Source organism: Magnusiomyces paraingens (genome assembly GCF_902498895.1).
Source record: "Magnusiomyces paraingens strain CBS 517.90 genome assembly, contig: contig2, whole genome shotgun sequence".
Lineage (NCBI taxonomy): Eukaryota > Fungi > Ascomycota > Dipodascomycetes > Dipodascales > Dipodascaceae > Magnusiomyces > Magnusiomyces paraingens.
In genome coordinates this window covers 4,853,753-4,875,647 of record NW_022474068.1, presented here as the reverse complement: position 1 = coordinate 4,875,647, position 21,895 = coordinate 4,853,753, and the positions used below count along the sequence as shown (strand labels likewise).

Below are 21,895 nucleotides of genomic sequence, written 5' to 3'. Positions count from 1 at the left end.
ACAGAAAGAATGGTTGTGTTCATATGATGTGAGAAATGTAAAGTACGGAGGTGTGTATATACATGTATATATATCTGCAAACACAATAGCGAAGATAAACAGGTGGGATATGCCCACTGGTATGCCGCTGGGTTACTTTTTTTTCAGCTTTCATGGATTCTTATTTGTTGATGGTGAAGACTTATTTTTAAAAATTTCACGCGACAGTCTTAATAATAATAAATACAATAACAATAGGTGAATATAAGCGCTTTGGTTTAATAGGGGGAGAGGAGTGTAGGGAAAAATAAGAAACCTTTTTGATTTTTTTTTTAAAAGGTAAATAGACTTAAATAAAGAGGGAAAACAAAAGGTGGGTTTTTTGTGGGGGATAATTGACTCTTTTTTTTTCTTTCAAGATGTTTAAGATTAAAATGATTGATTTTAATACTAAGGATGATTCAGGTGGTTTAATACGACGATGATGATGATGATGATGATGATGATGTAACTGATCTGTGGGGGAGTTTTTTTTTTTTTTAAAGTCGATTTGTTGTTTGTTTTTCCCCGCCTTTTTTTTATTTATTTTTTTGTTCTTCACAGGCACAAAGCTTTCCAACTGGCCAACTGACCTGGTAGTCAGGTAGTCAGTAACTCAGCCAACAACCAGTTTGGTCCCTTTCTCTGTACCCCTTTTTTTTATTTTTTATTTTACAAGAAAACTAGAAAAAAAAAAAAAAAAAAAAAAGGAGCCTTGGGTCTTGAAGAATGTGAAATGGTCAATGAAAGTTTTAATTTTGATTCGACTCTTAATTTGTCTAAAAAGTAAATAATGGCTTGTGGTTTGTTTATTTTTATTTTTATTTTTATTTATTTGTTTATTTGTTTATTTATTTATTTTTCTAAAGCCAAAAATTATTATGTTGGCCGATCGGCTTCTCCACAAATCAACCGCCACACCACGGCTCGCTCAACTGACCCACCACCATCTTCTTTAAAATCTTTTCAACGCGGGTAATTTTTATACCCTTTTTATTATTATTATTATTATTATTTTTTTTTTTCCTTCTAGAAGTTGATTTAAATTAATACATCAATATTAGTGAAAAATCAATGAAAAAATATTAAAAATAAAAATTAAAAATTAAAATTAAAAATAAAATTAAAATTAACAGTCAAAGGACCCAACGGCTCGAGACCTGAAATCACAATACTTTTTATTTTGTAAAAAAAAAATTTTCATAAATGTGAAAAAGTCTGGGGAAAATTTTTTTATTTATTTATTTATTAAAATTTTTTTTTTTTCTTCTGGAAGAAAGAAATGGGCATGTGCGCATGTGCCACGGGGGAGGAAGGCGTTGCTTATGAAACCAACAGATTTTTTTTTTTTTTTTTGTTAAGCACAGTAGTAGCAGCAGCGGCAGCAGTAAGAAGAAATAAAAATAAAAATAAAAATAAAAATAAAAAAAAGGCAGTGAGCGTACCGGCCGGTCACCTGCGAAGGTCATGTGCCGGTAAATGCATAGGAAACTCCTCGGGGCTTTTGAGTAGGAAAAATAAAATAAAATAAAATAAAATAAAATAAATAAAAGACTACTACGGTATTGGCTCTACGACAAAAAAAAATAAAATAAAGAAGAAGAAGAAGAAGAAACTATATTTCTGTTATATAGAAATATCTTTCTAATCTTCTTAATCTTCAATTCTCATATGAAAGAAAATAAAGAGAGTTTTTTTGTTTTAAAAAAAAATAACCTTAAGATAAAAAAAAAAAAGTTTGTTTGTTTGTTAGTTGCTTGCTTGCTAACAACAAATAAACAAATAAACAAATAAACAAATAAACAAATAAACAAATAAACAAAAGAACTCCTCGGCTTGTGAAGATTCTTCAGAATGAAAAAATAGAATAAAATAAAATAAAATGAATAATATTAATAAATAGAAAAAATAGAAAAAAAAAATATTTTTGACTGCGGGTCTGCGGTCACAGGTATCGTATTTTTTTGCTAAGATGTGTGGAGAGCTTTTAGGATATATTTTTTGTTGGCTGTGTGACGATGATGGTGATGATGTGCGTACTCCTGCTCTGTTGCTACTACCAAGGGCTCTCTCCCCTATTAATATAACAGTACTAAATACTTTGCCCCTCCCCTCGCCTCTCATCTCCAAGTATTTAAACTTCCCCGGATCCGCTTGAACATTTAATTTTTTTTTTCTTTTCTTCTTAATATAACCCCCAAAATATATTATATAAATTTTCTCATTTCTTTCATCTATTCCCAACTCTCTCTTTGTGTTGATTTCATCATCATCCTCTGATTGCTTTTAATACCAGTCGATTTTTATATTGCTCTGATACATATAAATACACTCTCAACAATGTTTAACAAACCAATAACACTATTACTCACAGCAGGTGTAGCTCTGTCATCGGCGCTACCCATCGACTTGAATCACTATGTTGAGTCTTTAGAACAAAAGATTCTCAACACTCCAATCTTCAAGTCCCCTTCTTCTTCTTCCTCTTCTTCTTCTTCCTCTTCTTCCTCTTCTAAAAAAATCTCATCCAAATACGGAAAATTCTCTATCGGCTCTCTCATTCCACAAGCCGATTATGAGAATTGGATTAGCAATGAATCCGATTATGCTTTTGAATCCATCATTCGTAACATTGGTGGCTACGGTACTGGAATCGATGATGCTCTTCCAGGTACTGTTGTGGCTAGTCCTTCAAGAACTCATCCAAATTATTACTATCAGGTATGTTGTTTTTATTATATATTTCCTTATCTTTTTTTTTTTTTTTTCCTCCCTCTACCTCCGGCCGGCCCTCTCTTGTTTGGTTTTCCGGGCACGCTTTATTACCTGGTGGGCCCCTATATACTCAAAACACAAAGTTAAGACTGGGCGGTGGGTGACGAAGAGCCGCAGTCTCCCAGTCACATGTCTACTGTCACTTTTCTTCCGTGTGGGCCGGTTTCCTTTTTGGGACAATTTTTTGATTTGTTTTGTCTTGCACTTATATTTCCATTTACTAACTCTAAAAAAAAATTTAGTGGACTCGCGATGCTGCAATTTCAATCAATAATTTGGTTTTACAACATGCTGATCAGCGTGCAAGGAACTCTACCTTATGGAGTATCATTACCGATTATGTTTACTTGATGCACAAGATTCAAAGAGTCAGCAACCCAAGCGGAACTTTTGCTGACATGCAGGGCCTCGGTGAACCCAAGTTTGAAGTTGATGGAAAGGCCTTTACTGGAAACTGGGGTCGTCCTCAGCGTGATGGTCCTGCTCTTCGTGCAATCACTATTTCTAATTTTATTAATACCGAAGTCAAGTACAATTCCTCAGTTTCCTTTGATACTTACCGTGACATTTTCAACAATATTGTCCGTTACGATCTGGACTATGTGGCTGCTTACTGGCACCAGGATGGCTTTGACTTGTGGGAGGAGATTAAGGGCAAGCACTTCTACACCTTCATGGTCCAATATAGCTCTCTTGTCGCTGGCTCTAAGATTGCAAAGTCTATGGGCTACCGTGATGCTGCGTCCTACTATGCAACCCAAGCTGAATACATGGCTGCCTTTATTAAAGAAAAGTTTTGGAACAATACCAGGGGCCACTTGATTGAGACTTATGGCCTCGAGTACCGTTCTGGTTTGGACTCGGCCTTGTTTTTGGCCTCGCTTCACTCTCTCGACGTTTTGAACTGGGATGGTCAGGGCACTGTTACTGACTTATTCCCTCCCTACAGCGATGAGGTTTTGTCTTCGCTTTCCCAATACATTGAATCAATGCGCAACCTTTACCCCATCAATTCCGTCCGTATGGCCAAGTTCACCGAACTAGGATTTAACTCATCCATGGTTGGCATTGGTGTTGGTCGTTACCCTGAGGATATTTACAATGGTGATGGCACTTCTGTCGGTAACCCATGGTTCCTGTGCACTTCTACTGTTTCCCAGAATTTGTACTTGCTTGCTGACTATCTTGCCTCTCGCCCTACCTCTTTCAACCTTGTTGTTAATGGCTTGAATAAGGGCTTTTACGGATTGTTTTTAAATGGCCAAGAAGGTTTTGATTGGTCGGATCCTAATGACTATGTTCTTAACAGAGATTCTGATGTTTACAACTTTTTGATAAAGATGGTTATCGACTATGCGGACTCATTTTTGGATGTTGTTCGTGAACATCAGGATAATGAAGGTAACCTGAGCGAACAGTTCAACAGATACGATGGATTCATGACTGGAGCTCGGGATTTGACTTGGAGTTATGGTGCATTCTGGCAGGCTGTTCGCCAGCGTGAAATCACTCTGAAGAAATTTAAGCTTGCATGAAGATAACCAGGGAAGTTATTTTGACTACTAGGACGACATTTGTGGTGGTAAACGACTGACGAATTTTTAATGACCCCATTCAGAAGAAGAATAAGGAAAAAAAAAAGGGAGATTTCCCCTCTTTTTTTTTTTTTTTTTTTTGAAATGCATTTTTACGATAGACATTTATGTTTTTTTACGATTGATGATTTTTTTTTATAACGTGCCAAAAATGGTTGTTTTTTGTGTGTACAATATAGTTATGGTTGCACGGAAAGAAAAAAAAAATAAAACTTTTAGATAGAAAAAAAAAAGATGAAGGAACATTTTTATGATCAAGTATTTTTTTAAATTAAAAAAATTTTTCCGCAAAATGATTTTTAGTTGTCTATATTATTTACAAAAGAAGAGTGGAGTATTATTACTCTTTTGGTTCTTCTGGAAGAGCCAAACCTACTCGCTTGGCTGAAAGTTCTATCCGCTTTGTCTCGTCAATGGTGGAACCGTTGTAGTATTCCAGAAGGTAATTGTATTCGTGCTGTGATTTGAGGAAAAGAGCAATAGCTTCAAGATATTTTTCATCTGGGGTGTTGTCTGTTGAAGATGTTTGGGAAAGAAACAAGGATCGAAGGGTTTGCGAGGGGTACGGTTTAATTCTGGGATCTTCTATGAGAGGAAGAGATGTGCTTGAAGAGGATGAAGAATTAGGGTTCGTGGCAGTGGAAGCAGCAGCAGCAGCAGCTTTCATTTGTTGATACTTGCGAAGAGCCTCGAGTTTCTTGCGATCCTGGGCTTGGTGGAGCTTTGAGGAGGCGACATGTTGGCGCTCGAGTTGACGGTAGATTGCGCGGTAAAGGGACCGTGCGGCAGCTGTAGTAGACTGTTGTGTGGACATTTTTTTTTATGTGTGTATTTAAGTGGTTGTGTGTGTGGGGTTAGGGTAGTGAATAGGAAGAGCGAATAGACGTTAGGTAAGTTGGGAGGATTACTAGAGCGTAATGAAAAAGGCAACGATTTAGATCTAGTGAAACAAAAAGACAAATATAGTAAAAGTGTGTATTTATTGAAAGAGTGAATTTGAATTTGAGGTAGATGGTTCAAGAAAAGATTTTGAAGTGGCTTTTGGAATGGTTTACTGGTTGATGGGATTGACAGGATGAGCAATTCAAAAAAAAAAAAAAATTTGATGTGTTGGTGGTGGTGGTGAAAAAAAAGAGGCTTGGTGTTTGATATAAAGGTCTTCCAGTCCTAGCCAAAGGATGAGCTTCTAAGATCCTGTGAAAAAAAAAAATAGTAGTACTCAAAGTTACCGTACAGACTGAAATGTACTAAGTATAGTAATTGAAGTGCTCTATGTCGGAAGATTGTTATCAATTGAAGTCTTCAGGAAATGCATTTTTATCATGATGGATTTGTTTAAAAAATTATAAAAAGATTCTTTCTTAAATAAATCATTGAAAAAATAATTTAAAATTGGTTAACACAAGAGAATAAAATATCATGCTAATAATATTCACATTCAAGTTTTTTTTTTCAGGTTGTTTCATTTATGAATGTTAATTAGAACCCATATCCTAACAATTTGCTTATTAAAATAAAAGTATAACTTCAGTTAAATAGATTACGGTTAAGTACTTATCAAGTTACCACATTTATTGTTGTAATAACTGGAAGTTAACTTTATTACACAGTTAAAAGACTAAAAATGAGGGAACATTTGACGAAATAATCTTACTTTTTTTTATTCCCAAAATATGAAGTTTATTATATAAAAAGTCTTTTAAGATTCGTCTATTTGAAAACTCAAGTCCGGGCCGAGAGGGATAGGGTTTACCAAAATTTTAATTTGTGTTAGTGCCAGTCTGAAAACTACACCAGGTTTTTCTTTATTTCTTTATTTTTTTATTTTATTTTAATTTCTGAGAGAGATTTTTTTTTAAACCAAAAAAAAAAAAAAAAAATAGCCGTGCAACCGCTTCGACGTACTGGGTTAGGGGGAGGGGATTCTAAAGAAGCAGAAGAAACTTTAAAAGAGGGAGAGGGAAAAAAAAAAATAAAATAAAAAATAAACAAAAAAATTAGTGTTTTGGCAGATGGCAGAGGCCGCAGTCCTTCGATCGCCGCACCCGGTTATTTGATGCGTGTCACGTGTGCGTAATTTGCTTAAAAACTACCGCGCGGAACCGAATGAAATTTGGCGTTTGGTGATAACCACCACCAGAAGCCTTTATAAAGTCTGTGTGCAATTGTTGCAGTTATTGTTGTCTTTTTTTTTTTTTTTTATGTCTGTCGGTGCTATTCATTTATATATTTTGTGTATGTGTTTGTCGTTATTACACAAGGCGTGGCTTTCTAGCGCGCTGGCAGGTCATTTTTTTAGCGATAATTTTTTAAAAAAAAACGCGGCTTTTTTGTGATGAATGAAAAGAATTTTGAAAAAAAAAAAAAAATAAAAAAAAGAGCTCAAAAAAACGCGGTGTTTTTCTTACATTACATTGGGATTTTATATATAAAATTAAAACCAAAAAAAAACTAAAGAATTTACTTTAGTTTTAAGGTCAAATTAATTTATTTAAACAAAAGGAAAGAGAGAAATTTCTGACCGGCCGGACTCGGGCCATGCCGTTTTGCCCTAGTGGATATATATTTATTTATTTTTGTTTCTCTAATCTATTATGGTTCCAAAATACTCGCTCAATCTTTGACCCTTTCTTTCTTTCTTTTTTTTTATTTTATTAGTTTCTTTATTTCATTGAAATTTTAATAAATATTTGACGAATAAGCTTTGAAATCCTTTCACAAGAACAAGACGCGCATTGTATATATATAAATTGTTGGTTTAGGGCTTTTTTTTTTGGAGAGAAAAGTCGTGATTGAGTCCTAATCGTTATCTTGATGTGTGTCGTCTTTTGATAAATAATTATGTCTACACCCATACACATTTATTATTTATTATAAAAAAATACACCCAATTGCACGCGTATTTTCTTTCTCAATGAAAATCAGTTGAATTTCGAGGTTTTTTCTTTTTTTCTTTTTTTCTTTTTTTCTTTTTTCACATTTATTATTGTTATATGTGTATTTAAAGTCGTTAAGACTTTAAATTTCTTAAAAATTTCAATAATTTCAATAATTGCAAATATGTTAGATACTCTGTAATCTTTGATATAAATTGGGTAGTACAATATGGATAATGGGAAGGCTATCACGGCCATGACGGTGATGAGACCGCCGCACGCTTTTTTTTTTTTGTCCAAGATAGTAATAATAAAAAAATAAAAAAAGAAATAAATAATAAATTTAAAGAACCCTCAGCCAGCCAGTCCAAGGCAGGCCAGAAATGGCAGACCAAAGCCAGTCGGGGCCGTGTGGGAAGCGGTGGTTGGCGGGCGCTGTTGTGCAGTGCGGTGCGTGGCTGTTTGTGTTATTTGGTTGTTTGGCTGGCTGTTTTGTTTGTTTAATGGCTGTTTATGGTTGTTTATGGTTGTTTATGGCTGGCTGGCTGGCTGGCTGTCTGGCAGTTGGCAAACCCGAGAGCCGCAGCATTAAATAAAATAAAAGCCCTCTTATTGTTACCACTACACCTATATATTACTATACTATTATACTATACATATTTACATATTTACATTTAACAGTTATATATACATATATAAATATATATATACCTCTATATTTCTACCCCTCCATCCCACCCCTCCTCCCCTTTTGCCTTTTTTTCCCACCCTTTTTTGTTTTCCCTTCTTTTTCCTCTTCCTCTTCTTTCAACTAACTCAAACATCTCCCTTCCTCCCTTCTTTAACTCTTCATCATATCTTCATTTAAACAATTAACTTCATCTTCAGCAATGTTCCGCAACACTCTCGCCAAGGTGAGTTTTTTTGTGTTTTTTTTTTTATCTTTGGAAAATTGAAACTTGTTTGGTCAATCTTAAACAAGTTCAAGATATATGAATACCAGCTTATCTATTTCTTTCAATTGTAACATTGTAACTAACTCATAATGCCCAAGTCCTCCATCCTTCGCTCAGTCGCTGCTCCTGCCGCTAAGAGACACCTTGCCTCAGTCGCTCCCTTTTCCCAGCCCACCAAGTATGGTGGCAGATACAACGTCACCCTTATTCCTGGTATGTTTTAATGATTCCAGCTTCTATTTTCAATTCTATTTTCAATTTCAGTTTTGGTCAATTTTGAGCGTCTTTTCTTTCTTTTTTTTTATTTTATTTTTTTGTTTATTTTTTTGGCGGCTTTTGCGGTTGCACACTTGAGTTGTTTTTTTTATTTTATAATTTATTTTATAATACCACACACACACGCACATAACACTTTCAACCAATCACAACACTCAATTGTCCGGCCCGTCCACTCACACAATCTCAGCCCTCAAACATTTCATTTCATCAACATTATTTTTTTTCATAATTATTCTCCTTATGCTTTTGAAATATCGTCATTTCATATTGATAAATAGTCTTTTATTACGGCTTTAATGTATAATGTCCCTCAAAGTTGTCTTCCCATTTTGAAATGTACCGCCGCTCGTGCCTGTGTGCGTGTATATATTTATGTGTTGCGTCACCCATTCTGCTCTGTGATTTGCCCGTCTACAACCTGTCCTATCCCATCTCCCTTATCTACTAATGGCCTCCCACCATTCCCTCCAATAACCGAAAAGAAAATGAAGCCCTTCGAAACTCGTTGTTGCTGTTGCTGCTAACACTTTAATCTCTTTAGGTGACGGTATTGGTGCTGAAATCACCGACTCTGTCAAGACTATTTTCAAGGCTGAGAATGTCCCCATTGACTGGGAGGAAATCGATGTTCACGGTGTTGGTGACTCCTCCGAGGGTATTAACGAGGCCATCCTTTCCCTCAAGAGAAACAAGGTCGGTCTTAAGGGTATTCTTTACACCCCCATTGAGAAGTCTGGTCACGCTTCTTTCAACGTTGCTCTCCGTCGCGAACTCGACATTTACGCCTCTGTCGTCTTGATCAAGAACATTCCAGGTGTCACCACCCGTATCAATGGCATTGACATGGTCCTTATCCGTGAAAACACTGAAGGTGAGTACTCTGGTCTCGAGCACCAGTCCGTCCCCGGCGTTGTTGAGTCCCTCAAGATTATCACCAAGTACAAGTCTGAGCGCATTGCCCGCTTCGCCTACGACTTTGCCCTTAAGAACAACAGAAAGAAGGTCACTGCTATTCACAAGGCCAACATTATGAAGCTTGCTGATGGTCTTTTCCGTGCCACCGTTAGAGAGGTTGGTGAGGACTACCCTGGTGTTGCTTACTCCGACATGATTGTCGATAATGCCTCCATGCAGGCTGTTTCCAGACCCCAACAGTTTGATGTTCTCGTCACCCCTAACCTTTACGGTACCATTCTTGGTAACATTGGTGCTGCCCTTGTTGGTGGCCCCGGTCTTGTCCCCGGTGTCAATCTTGGCCGTGAGCACGCTCTTTTCGAGCCCGGCTGCAGACACGTCGGTCTTGACATTAAGGGCAGAAACGAGGCTAACCCCACTGCCATGATCCTTTCTGCCTCCATGATGCTTCGTCACCTTGGTCTTGATTCCCACGCTGACAGAATCTCTAAGGCCACCTACGATGTCATTGCCGCTGGTGCCTTCAAGACTAAGGATCTTGGTGGCAGCACCGGTACCTCCGAGTTCACCAAGGCTGTCCTTGACCAGCTTGAGAAGCTGTAAATGATTGATGAAGAAGAAGGAAGTTTTAAAAAATGAAATTATGAAAAAAAAAATTGGAAAAAAATATATATAATTCATGTCCCCATGCACGCACCATCCCTTTTACACGTCTCTAACTAACCACCCCACCCCATTTAATGCAAACGTTATTTTAATAGAAGGAACTTTTCTCTCCCCCGTAATAAATTAATTTTCTTTATTTTATCTATGACTTGTCAATTACAAGCGGCTGTACTTAAGGTTGAGCGCGATTTAGCACTTGGCCACTCCCCCGAGGCTCTCGACGCCGTGGTTGCCGGAGCACGCCGGGCCATGCAATCTCAACTTGCCGACAGAGCATCTCCAGCCATGGCCGTTTGTGGTTCTACTCGACTACCCACAAGCTCTGAACGATCCTCACATTCTTCTTGTCCGATTATTGTTGTTGATGTTGGCGGGTCCACTCTACGTGTTGGGTTGGTTAATGTTGATCCGAAGACGGGTGACCTTGGTGGCACCAAAACAAACCCAAATACCTTAAAAGGCGGCTGCCCGTCTCGGGAATGGGACTTAAGTGGATGCCAGCAGATGAGTGGTCGCGAGGTATTTGCGTGGCTGGCAGGTCGGATTCGTGAGGCTGTTGCAGAGCACTATGTAACTACTACAGAGGCATCAGTTACATTGTTGAGCGATAAAGAAAACCAAAATATTAACGGAAACATACACTACAATAACACATGCTGGCCGGTCGCAGTGTCCTGGTCATTCCCCGTGATTCCCAAAGACCACGGTCGTTCGGCTTCCGTTGTCGACATGGGAAAAGGCTGGGCCCGCGTCGCTTCCGATATTGTAGGTTGGGACTTGCGGGCAGCTTTTGCTCAAGGGTTTGCGGATGCTGCTGAGAAGGATGCCAATAGTCTCAAAAGGTTGCCACAGATGGAGGTCTGTGCCGTGGTTAACGATTCAGAAGCAGTGCTACTTTCGGCCGCATACCGGGACCCGTACACGAAGATTGCCCTTATTTTAGGTACGGGTGTAAATGCTGCCGCTCTGCTCCCCTCGCCATTTCCTGGTCCTGCAGAGTTTATCATTGTCAACACGGAGCTTTCGTTACTTGGAGGGTCCGCTGATACGTCACAGGACCTTGATCAAAACTATTTGCCAACCACAAGTTGGGATAAGCAGGTGGATGCAGCCTCGCAAAGACCTGGGTTCCAGCCGCTGGAAACAAGAGTCGGGGGAAAGCACTTGGGCGAGCTTGTCCGTAGGTGTCTAGTACATGTCAGTAACGGTAACAAAAGCGCGTGGAACAATGTACCGCCATACGGGCTTAGTACAAAAACCATGGCCTATGCGACGGCGCTTGAGGATGCGGAACAGGTGAGGAAGTATTTGGAAACACATGTTCCACGTCTCGTGTTGGAAAACACAGACCACAACGCCGTAAGACTGGCTGTGCGTGTTTTTGATGCCGTGATGAGTCGCGCGGCGAGTCTTGTGGCCGCACATCTCGTGGCCCTCGCACAGCTCATTTCCCTCCCCACCACCTCTTGTCCACAGCCACCTATTCCCACATCAAAATTGTTTTCACCCCTTGTGATTGCCTGTTGCGGATCTGTGGTTGTCAAGTATCCCGGGTTCATGGCCCAGTGCCAGAACTCTGTAACGCAACTTGCAAAACGACACCTCCCCAAGGGTGTGGATATTAGGCTAAGTGTAGGCGCCGATGGATCCTTGTATGGACCAGCGGTTGCATGTCTTCTCAACATGCAATCATCTGAATCAACCAGGCATAATTAAGCTTGTTACATCTCGCATTGACTAGTCAAATATAAAGAGACATTTACTAGTAGCTCATATAATTTTTTTTTTCGATTAAATCAAAATACATGGGTGTTTGTTTTTAAAGTAAATTCTTGATGAAAATGAAATAAACACAAAAAGGAAGAGAAAAGAAAAAAAAGGAATAAAAGGAATAAAAAAAAAGGATTTAGGAAAACATGCGAGAAGCTATGACCCATGAGACAAAAAGAACAGATACAAAGATAATTTTTTGACTCAAAGACATGCCGTTGTTATTGTGGTTGTCGCCACCACTCGGCCGGCTGGCCCCAGGATCGCTGGCCGCAGGCACTGAACCTACCGGCGCCGGCGCCGGAGCTTTTGCAGATTCTGGGGTTGTAGATGTATTAGTAGTATTAGTAGTAGTAGGTGTCGTTGTTGTTGGGGCTGTCGCTGGTGTAGCTGCAGCAGGTGTTGGGGTCACTGTAGTATTACCTTCTGGATTTTCTAGAACCAGTCTATTTGCTTCCACGAGTTCCGGGAACACTTCTTTAAACTGAGAATTATTTGTATTGTTAAACTTGCGCGATGCACGCGCCAGCTGTTTTTTAGTTTCTGCAGAAGTTGTGATAGAGCCCGCTGTGTGTTCGTCCGACACCATAAAGGACATAAGACCGGTGAGGATGGTGGATACAGACCACGCAGGATTCCAGGATTTAGGATGGTAGTCAGAAATAGAAAGACACAAACGCATGCCTGGCTGGAATCGACCGGATGGCGTTAACATGCGGATCGAAGGAGGAGCATAAGGGTAGTCCGCAGGGAACTTAAGAATCCCGTGGTATTGCCCACCGAAGTATGGCGTGTCTGGGGGACCTTCCAGCACATAGTGCCATTCCAGAATGTTGGCTTCGTTTGGTTTTGCCGTAATATATGGCACAGGAGTATCCTGGATCGACTTATATTCACGAGCAAGCTATATAATAGAGTTAGCAAAGAGTTGGTTGATAAATAATAAAATCACATTTTCATTTTAATAACTCACTCTTTTGGAAGCAGTTCGGGTGGCCATGGTGGTTGGTGGTGATAAAGATGACGATTAGATGTTGAGGTTGATAATGTTGATGCCCTCTGGCGGCAAATAAACAAAAAACCATCTTTTGAACAGCTGGGGGAAAGAAAAAAAAATATTGCAAGTTACCCGGCCGTTCATTAGGCAAACCTTCTTTAACCTGCCAAATCTACTTTCAGCATAATCCATCTTAATTGACATCTAATCATCATATTTCACCTCTCCCTATCACGCTTCATTGTGACAAACCAACTTGGAGATCATTAATCATTATGGGCGCCATTTTGTCTTGCCTTTGCGGGTCACGTTGGGACTTTCATGTAAGCTTTTTTTTTTTTTTTTTAAATAACTTAGACAATCCATTCTAACCTTTTTTTTAGGATGACGAGCGAACACCTCTGCTTAATGGAGTTAAGCACGGACCCGGGGCCGCACAGGATGACAGCGAGGGTGCCAATAGTTTCCATAATGGTGTTTCTGATTTTGCTCGGCGAAACAAAGAGCTGACTCAAATCCTAAACTATATGAATTACCACCTTCTTGACGTTTCTCAGCTCGAGCAGATCTCGCAACTTGAAAAATCCCCAGACCAATCCGACTCAGAGATTGACCACCAACAGCATCTTGACAACCACCGTTCCGCAAAGGATTTTCGTAGGGCTCTTCGTGGCCGCAGAAGTGTATACCCTAAACATGCATTAACAGATGAGGAAGAAGAAGATAATAATAATGATGAACAGAATACCGAGGCAGGTGAAGAAACTGGCCAAACTAGTAGTGCAATCAAAAACAATAATAAAATCAACAAAAACTCACCGAGCCTTGGTGCGACGCGCCCGGCAGGCGCAGCGCGTTTGCATGGAGCTGACGGCGTCCAAGCTTCTTTGAGTCTCGACACGGCTCATAATCGATCGGACTACGCGCCGGCCGCGCGGCCCATCTCAGCCAAAGAGACTCGGGCCAAGCATCGACAAGCAGGTACCAAGTCTATTCCTACCAATTTCTCTACTACTTCTTCTGGTGCTGCTGGTAATGGCACTACCTCTGCAGCTGTTGGTTCTGGTGAACAAGCAAGTTGTGCAGCTACGGCCGGTGCCGGCGCCGGCGCTGCTTCGTCTTCGTTTACTGCGCCTGGTGCAGGCTCTACAACGACTCCCGAGTTAGAATCTTCGAGCTCTCTGGATTCTAACGGGTTGTTTGATGATTGGGAGATTATCACGGCTGCTTCTGTGTCTGAAAATGACCGCGCATGGCTTGCCAAAAAATCAAAGGCGGCGTGGCAGGCGTCCACCCGAGACGCGCAAATTCACGCCGACGGACCTTTGCTTCTCGCGTTCTCTTAAGCCTTAGGCTTAAATTGCTTTAAGTTTATAAAAAAAACGTTATGTTACCCGGTAATTTTACTTACCGACTGTGCCTTTATTTTTCCGGTAGTTTAATAGTCTCGTAATAACTTTGTTCTTTTTTTTTTTTTTTCTTCCTTCTTTCTTTTTACAAAAATCCGTGACCACCCACTGTGTAATTTGCGCCACTCCCATTTTAACATCACCACCACCAAAAAAAAGTCGCGTCTTTTTGGTATTTTTTTTCCCTTCACGAAAAATTTTTTGACTGGCCCCAAATACTTTTTTTTTTCCCTCCCCGCCTTTTTTTTTTCAAAAAATTTTAATTCTAGCATTCGCGTCGAGCACTCGTTCAGTCAATTCTGCTCCGCGTCATTTGATCCTTGTTCCTTCTTAAACATTCCTTCGGGCTTGTGTGTGTGTGTTGTGTTATATTGTTGGTTATTTTTTTTTTTCCCAACTTGAATAACTCCGTCATACCCTCCTCCTCCATTCCTTTTCTCTTGTGAAGAATATATATTAATTTACATAACGCACCAATAATGGCCTCCAAACGGAAAGCCTCCAAGGCTGGTCTTTCGGCAACCCGTGATGGAACCAACTCTAAAAAGTCCAATCGAGGAGGAGACCCCCCCGAGGTCGTGGCCAAGTTTTTTTCTACCCTGATATCTTCTCTTAAGACCTTTTTCACCCCAACAGACCTCGCACCCTTTGACTCGCTGCCGGACAAGTCCGCTTACCCAGACTACTACGTCACCATTGCTTCGCCTATTTCACTCTCAGATATTTACAACAAACATTCTAATGGCGCGTATCACTCTTCCCAGCAAATTCTCGATGACTTTGACTTGTTGTGCGGCAATGCTCAGGCTTACAATACGCGTGGGTCAGCCATCTTTCTAACCTCGCTCAAACTGTTTAGTTTTGTACACAAGTTCAATCTGATGCGCAAGATCCCCCCTGAGTTTAAGTCTTACGCTTCCAATGTTTTGGACATGGAGGCCCGTGTCCTTAACGAGGTTCAGTACTATAAACCCCGAATCAAAAATAGTAGATTTATGTGTGACCCCTTCGTCGAGGTTCCATTGCGCAAGGAGTACCCCGATTATTACAAAATCATCAAATCCCCAACCTCCATTCTTAATGTCAAGACTTCCTTGTGGCATGGCAAGTTCTTTGAGCCCACAAACTTTCGAGATGCTGTGGTCCTCATTTTCGAAAATGCCCAACAATACAATGACCCGGAGAGCACCATTTATTCAGACTCTATCGCACTCCAAAAAACATCTATCATGCGTTTTGACCGTAGCTTAAAGCAACTTGAAGAAAACAACACCCCCCCAGAAGGTTTCTTGAATTGGGCCTCCAAGTTTGACTATGCTGCAGCCAAAGATTACCCGGATGAGGAGGACAACAGCAGTGAAGCTAATACTAGTGAAACTATACATGTTGTGAACGGCGCACCCAAAACACGTACTACCCGCAGTACTGCAGATCAAAAACAACAACAAGCTAATGGAAACTCTGGGTTAAAAATCAAACTCAAACCAGGGTCGGCTTCTCCACCTTTGCCTAAGCGCATTAAACTTAAGGCTTCTGAGCAGGAATTCATAGAGCCATCTTCTGAACAACAAGAGGATCAACCTCATTCATCATACCATCAATCTTCGTCGACGTCCTCTCCAACTTCACCGAATCCTGCTCCTTCTTCTCACCGCATCAAGATCAGTCTCAGATCCTCTTCCAAATCCAGGGAAGACGACGAGCATGTTCCACAAAAAGACAACAAGCCGTCGCCAAAAATCACCATCAGTACATCCAAACAACAACAGAAGAATGCATCGTCACCTGCCAATAATAAACAAGAGAGTAATACATCCGATATTAATGCTACGACTACTACTGCCGTCTCTATGGCCACAACAAAGTCTGCATCCCCTCCGAAATCCGTTAAAAATGCTCATGCTAAGGACCTCTCTCAAAATTCACCAGCACCAGCAACGCAACAGTCTCAGAAAAAGCAGCAGTCACAACCTCAACAGCAGGCTACAGATCTCAAGGCGGCTACTTCAACCCCTCCTAAAAAACGCGGTCGCCCACGTACCGTTACAGCAGAGCGTGCTCCTGACAATGTTACACGTCAAACCAAATCAGCCGTTGCAACTACAGCGGTAACGACAACACCAACTCCATCATTATTAAAAAATGCAACAGCTACACCATCTTCTTCTTCTTCCTCATCAAAATTATCGACATCTGCTATCTCAGCACAAGTAAATGTCCCATCTGTACCTACTCTTGCATCTGTATCTTCTCATGCTATACCAGCAGGTCCTCAATCCTTGGTGACAACTGTTCCTTCAGATTCATCGACTCTGACAAATGGCACTTTGGTGCCAACAGGATCACTCTCTACATTACCTGAAAAAGCTTTGCCTGAGAAACCTCTCCTGGATACAACTGTTAATTATAGTTCGATTCGTCGTTCTAAGGAGGAGCCAGTATCTGATGCGCTCATCAAGTATATTTCGTTTTCTTCACTTGTTCCGTCTATCAGCAAATACCACCAGTCTAAGAATCCAATCCCCCCCACGCAGCAGCTTAGCATGTTTCAAATTCATTTCCCTGTTTCGGAACATTTCCGTGAACGTGCTTTTGCCTTTTGGGTACCATACTTCCATCATACCTTTTCTCTTGTAGCTCTACTGAATGAGTCTCTTAACCATCGACATCACTTTGTTGTACTTACCCATAACGGCACTCTTGTGCAACCTTACCAATCGTCGATCACATCGCCTTGGGCAGATCCCAATGCACCCATTTCATCGCGCTTTGAAGTACGTTTGGCCACAGGACTTAATCTTCTGGAGTTTGTGGTAAGTGCATCGGCTGAAAGTGGTGGAAATGATAACAAAAATGACAGTAACGGCATTAGTGGGAGTGGTAACAGAATTGACAGCCCCAACTTGAGCGGTGACAGTGGCAGCGGTGGTGGTAGTGGTAGTGGTCCAGGCAATAGTGGTAATATTGGCGGTCCCATTTCCAAGGTTGGCAAGAGGGCCTTGACAGCCGCACTCAACAGCATTCCTAGCGGATTATCGGCAACCGGCGGGACAAGCAGTGGTGCCAACAGTGGAACAACGACGCCTTTGCTGCTACCTTCATCGCGGCATCAGAGCGTGGATCCACATGAGGAAATGGTGACGGAGCGGTTGAGTCTATGGATCACAATGGGCCCGTCGCCATAGAATTGTATCTAGTAGTCATTGTTATAAAAGACATGTTGTCGTTGTTATATTGTTATTATTATTAAATTAAAGAAACTTGAAATTTTTATAAAAATCTTTTAAAAAACCGTTAAATTCTCACAAATACTCATCCCAACACGTGCGCCCCGGTGGCTCTACCGTGTGTCCTGCCGGTCCAGCCGTGCTCCTAAACCTCCAGAAAAAAAATTTTTGTGTGCGGAAAATCCTGAAAATCCCGGCCCTTTCAGTTTCTTTCTTCTTCTCTTTTCCTTTCCCCACCTTCGTTGTCAACCAACTATCTTGTCTCTATTCCTCATCTCCATCTTCTCATAATGAGCACAAACTCCATTAAACTACTCGCCGGTAACTCACACCCTGACCTGGCAAACCGCGTGGCTGCGCGTCTTGGTCTTGAGCTTGCCAAGGTTAATGTGTCCCAGTATGCCAACCTCGAGACTTCGGTCACTATCGGTGAGTCTGTTCGCGATGAAGACGTTTATATCATTCAGACTGGTTGCGGTGATGTTAATACTTATCTCATGGAACTTTTCATTATGATTCACGCTTGCAAAACTGCTTCTGCTCGCCGCATCACTGCCGTCATGCCCAACTTTTCTTACGCGCGCCAGGACAAGAAGGACAAGAGCCGAGCGCCAATCACGGCAAAGCTTGTTGCAAAGTGTCTTCAACAGGCTGGCTGTGACCATGTTATCACTATGGACCTGCACGCCTCCCAGATTCAGGGTTTCTTTGATGTTCCTGTCGACAATCTTTACGCTGAGCCCGCAACTCTCCGTTACATTCGCGAAAACCTAGACTACAAAAACGCCGTCATTGTGTCGCCTGACGCTGGTGGTGCCAAGCGCGCAGCTTCCATTGCGGACCGTTTAGATCTTAACTTTGCTTTGATTCACAAGGAACGCCAGCGTGCTAATGAAGTTTCTCGCATGGTTCTTGTTGGCGATGTGCGTGACAAGATTTGTGTCCTTGTTGATGATATGGCCGATACCTGTGGTACTCTTGTCAAGGCTGCTGAAACTCTTACTTCCAACGGCGCCAAATCTGTTGTCGCTATGGTCACTCACGGTATCTTTTCTGGTCCAGCCTTTGAGCGTCTTAATAACTCTCCTATTGACCGTGTTGTCTGCACAAACACTGTTCCCCACGATAACGCGGACTGCCCCAAGCTTGACCATATTGACATCTCTCCAACATTGGCCGAGGCCATTCGCAGACTTCACAACGGCGAGAGTATCTCTTACCTCTTTACTCATGACCCCCTATGAACGATTTTACAAGTGACTTTATAGAATGACAAAAAAAATAATAATATTAATAGTCTTTTGAGATGAAAACTAAAAAAAAATATGATGGTCTGTACATAGGTGTATTTAATAATAGAATTCCTGTTAGGGTTCGGGTGCGCTACTTTTTCGGTTGAGCAGAAAAAAAAAGTGACCAACACATCACCGCCTTTTTTTTTTTTTTTTTTTTTTTTTTCACATCACAATCAACCTAGACTCTCAATCAACACACCATGGCAGACCCTGACAGGCTTCGCCAATTCTACAATCTTTCTGATGAATACAGCACTGAATGGACGGAGCCCAACTCTTCTACTTTTAACTTGAACGACTTGGGCTCTTCAGCCACTGGTGATTCTTCTAAGTACGCCCTTTTGCGCCAGATCGCTTCCTCTGCTTCTGCTGCTCCTTACGAGGTCCCTCAAGATGAACCCGACCCACTGGGTTCTACAAACTCTATTGTTTCTGTTCTTCGATCAAGAGGAATTGATATTTCAGATTTTTCTAAACGAAACCGTTATTTTATCTCTTCAACGAGCTTTAATCCACGAGTGTTTTTGCGCGACGTGCACCCAGATGCAACTTTTGATAACCTTGTTAATGCTCTGAACTATTTGGAGTCTACAATTTCGGAGCGTTCTGAGGCTTTGAGATACTTAGTAGAGCATGACTATGACCGCTTTGTACAAGCCAAGTCTTCGTTAGACTCTGTTTTTAAAAACATACAAGCCGCGGCATTTAATGACCCAGACTCTACTTTAGGCTTCCAACAACTCAAAAATTACATTGATGAATCTAATGCCAATGCTACCATTCTAATGAAGCCTGTAATGGATAATAATAACAAAGATGAACGCCTTAAGACTGCTCTTTCACTTGTCAATAGCAACAAGTATTTTTTCAATCTCCCAAGTCTCATTCTTTCCCATATTAACAACAATGACCACGACAGTCTTATCAGAGATTACCGTAGAGGAAAAGATATGCGCTCAAACGAAACTGATATTTTAATGTCTTCTGATACCCTTACTGCTAAAATCGAGCAACAGCGTGTTCTTGAGCGTATCTGGAATGAAGTTGAAGCTATTGTCGATGAGTACAAACAGCGCGAGTGGAAGGCTCTGGCAAACGCCACAGCAGACCAAAACTATATTTCTATAATCACTAAGCTGTTAGAGCTTGGTGTTGAAGACAATCCAATTTTTGAGTGGATTTCGTCTCAGCTTACTTCCTTTGAACAAAGCTTTGAAGCCAGTTTTAAAAAACTCAATTCTATTCTGGATATTTATACCGCAAACATTCTTGCTGTCCCTCAGAACCCATCCATTCCTCTTATTAGGGCCATTCGAAGCATTGCAGAACAATCATCTTTTTCTTCTTCTGGCAAAATTTCTATCAATGCTGAACATTCTTCTATAGCTGATGGAAACTCATCATCGGTCATTTACGACAGTTCTAGCGTTGTTGAGATGTGGCTTGCCATTCGTCTTGAATTTCAAGATATTAATAATCTGATTTCCATGTTTTGTCTTTGCTGGAAGCGTTGCATTGAGTTTGTTGAAGGAACCCCCCAGCGTAGCTTGCCGACTGGTTGGCAAAACGAATCTCTCAGCCATTTAACTTTTTCTGATGACGAACTCTCAAACATTATGGAAAGTGGCCAAAAAATTATTTCTTTGATTTCAACTAAGATCTACGAATTTTTTTCGGAAACTTCATCACCTTTAACCATGGTTTCTGGTGCTTCAAAGTCAAACACCGCAGCGTTGCCCCATGCTCACAGAATTGGCAAGGATGAACTACCAAAGTTTTTACCGCCTTTTGCCAACGCCATTAGCACAACAAAATATCTTTCAAAAATTATGTTTTTGATTTCTTCTGGTTTTAATGAACTGGTCATTAATATTGATTCTGCAAAAACTACGGAGTCATTATGTAACGTTTTAAAGTCAATTCGCGAGCGTGCTGTCAATGCTACCATTTACTCTTGGGAACAGGATGCTGAAACTATTTACCTTATTGAGGACTGGATGCCATCACAAACCCGTGCATCAACAAGAATTCCCAATTTATTCTATGCATATCAAAACACAGTCCTGATGGGTATAAATGATGTGTTGAAACTCTCAAGCGACGGACAGGAAATTAAGGGTGCTGTAATACCGCCTAAATCCAGCACACTAACAAATCAACTTCAAAATTGTTTTTACAATACTGTCTCTGCAACTCTTGACTCAGTGATGAAACTAATGATTTCTTCAGAAAAAACTGACCGACACCGATCGAGCAAAGTGATTTCTGAACCAACTGTTGGAACAGATCCTATGGACAAATTTTTGGCACTTGAGCTTTTACCCGATGATGTCAGTGAAGAGCGCAAGATTCTTCTTACTCTTACGAGTTTGGAACAAATTCGTGACGACAAGCTGCCACTTTTGTTTAAACGTCTTGATGCCTTTATCAATACAAATTCTAAGGAAGCATATGGTACCTTACGCTCAAGTATAGAGAAAATGACTAGCACTCTGTTTGAGCTTTATAATCGCCGCAAGAAGACACTGCTGGCGGAAGGTCTTCGTCAGGGCATTTTAAAGTCGGGGATCAATTGGAGTTCCAATGAGCAGGAAATTCCTCCAACAGTCAGTTCATATGTTTACGAGTGTCTCTTGAATATTGTGGTGGTTCACTCTCATGTCTCGGAGATTGCACCTAGCCAAATAACTAAGGTCATTACTGTGTTGTACGACCATGTCGTTAAAACCTTGTTGGCATCTTACCGTGAAGTGGAACAGTTCGGACGGTATGGTTTGCTTCAGGCCATTGCAGATATCGGATTAATCCGAGTCACAATGGAAAAGTTCCAAACGCCTGAGATGCTACAAAATTACTCGTTGCTTTATGATTCTATCAAAGAAGCAACCGTGGACCGTAAAGCCCTTTGGGAATCCACTCATCCTCCTTGGGAAATTATTCACCCTTTGGTGCTTAAGGCCCAATCATCTAGTAAAGCTGAATTTAGATGTTTCTTTTCAGCAAAGCATTAAATGTAATTTTTTATATATACAAATAAATCTGAATATACGGTTGAACAGTGTTCATATTCGGCTATGTAATTTTTTATGTGTGTGTACGAGTGTATGCTTTTTTTAG

The 21,895-nt window shown here is 40.7% G+C and overlaps 9 protein-coding genes across 9 annotated transcripts; 7 read left to right on the top strand and 2 right to left on the bottom strand.

Annotated features, from left to right (window-relative positions):
- Positions 1-2,358: 2,358 nt before the first annotated feature.
- On the top strand, positions 2,359-4,328 carry SAPINGB_P003266 (uncharacterized protein; the record flags this gene model as incomplete). Its single annotated transcript, XM_031997984.1, has 2 exons — positions 2,359-2,739; positions 3,036-4,328. 2 exons carry the CDS (start codon positions 2,359-2,361, stop codon positions 4,326-4,328), a joined length of 1,674 nt encoding a protein of 557 aa, XP_031853875.1.
- A 400-nt stretch (positions 4,329-4,728) lies between these two features.
- SAPINGB_P003265 (uncharacterized protein) lies at positions 4,729-5,202 on the bottom strand (the record flags this gene model as incomplete). Its single annotated transcript, XM_031997983.1, has 1 exon — positions 4,729-5,202. One exon carries the CDS (start codon positions 5,200-5,202, stop codon positions 4,729-4,731), a length of 474 nt encoding a protein of 157 aa, XP_031853874.1.
- Positions 5,203-8,154: 2,952 nt separating this feature from the next.
- Positions 8,155-10,017, top strand: SAPINGB_P003264 (uncharacterized protein; the record flags this gene model as incomplete). The annotated part of the gene is made up of 3 exons (XM_031997982.1): positions 8,155-8,178; positions 8,319-8,433; positions 9,041-10,017. 3 exons carry the CDS (start codon positions 8,155-8,157, stop codon positions 10,015-10,017), a joined length of 1,116 nt encoding a protein of 371 aa, XP_031853873.1.
- A 207-nt stretch (positions 10,018-10,224) lies between these two features.
- Positions 10,225-11,796, top strand: SAPINGB_P003263 (uncharacterized protein; the record flags this gene model as incomplete). Its single annotated transcript, XM_031997981.1, has 1 exon — positions 10,225-11,796. One exon carries the CDS (start codon positions 10,225-10,227, stop codon positions 11,794-11,796), a length of 1,572 nt encoding a protein of 523 aa, XP_031853872.1.
- A 190-nt stretch (positions 11,797-11,986) lies between these two features.
- SAPINGB_P003262 (uncharacterized protein) lies at positions 11,987-12,850 on the bottom strand (the record flags this gene model as incomplete). Its single annotated transcript, XM_031997980.1, has 2 exons — positions 11,987-12,754; positions 12,824-12,850. 2 exons carry the CDS (start codon positions 12,848-12,850, stop codon positions 11,987-11,989), a joined length of 795 nt encoding a protein of 264 aa, XP_031853871.1.
- A 272-nt stretch (positions 12,851-13,122) lies between these two features.
- SAPINGB_P003261 (uncharacterized protein) lies at positions 13,123-14,193 on the top strand (the record flags this gene model as incomplete). The annotated part of the gene is made up of 2 exons (XM_031997979.1): positions 13,123-13,170; positions 13,231-14,193. The coding sequence occupies 2 exons, from the start codon at positions 13,123-13,125 to the stop codon at positions 14,191-14,193; spliced, it is 1,011 nt and encodes a 336-aa protein (XP_031853870.1).
- A 542-nt stretch (positions 14,194-14,735) lies between these two features.
- Positions 14,736-17,441, top strand: SAPINGB_P003260 (uncharacterized protein; the record flags this gene model as incomplete). The annotated part of the gene is made up of 1 exon (XM_031997978.1): positions 14,736-17,441. One exon carries the CDS (start codon positions 14,736-14,738, stop codon positions 17,439-17,441), a length of 2,706 nt encoding a protein of 901 aa, XP_031853869.1.
- Positions 17,442-17,773: 332 nt separating this feature from the next.
- On the top strand, positions 17,774-18,727 carry SAPINGB_P003259 (uncharacterized protein; the record flags this gene model as incomplete). The annotated part of the gene is made up of 1 exon (XM_031997977.1): positions 17,774-18,727. The coding sequence occupies one exon, from the start codon at positions 17,774-17,776 to the stop codon at positions 18,725-18,727; it is 954 nt and encodes a 317-aa protein (XP_031853868.1).
- Positions 18,728-18,978: 251 nt separating this feature from the next.
- On the top strand, positions 18,979-21,789 carry SAPINGB_P003258 (uncharacterized protein; the record flags this gene model as incomplete). The annotated part of the gene is made up of 1 exon (XM_031997976.1): positions 18,979-21,789. One exon carries the CDS (start codon positions 18,979-18,981, stop codon positions 21,787-21,789), a length of 2,811 nt encoding a protein of 936 aa, XP_031853867.1.
- Positions 21,790-21,895: the final 106 nt, after the last annotated feature.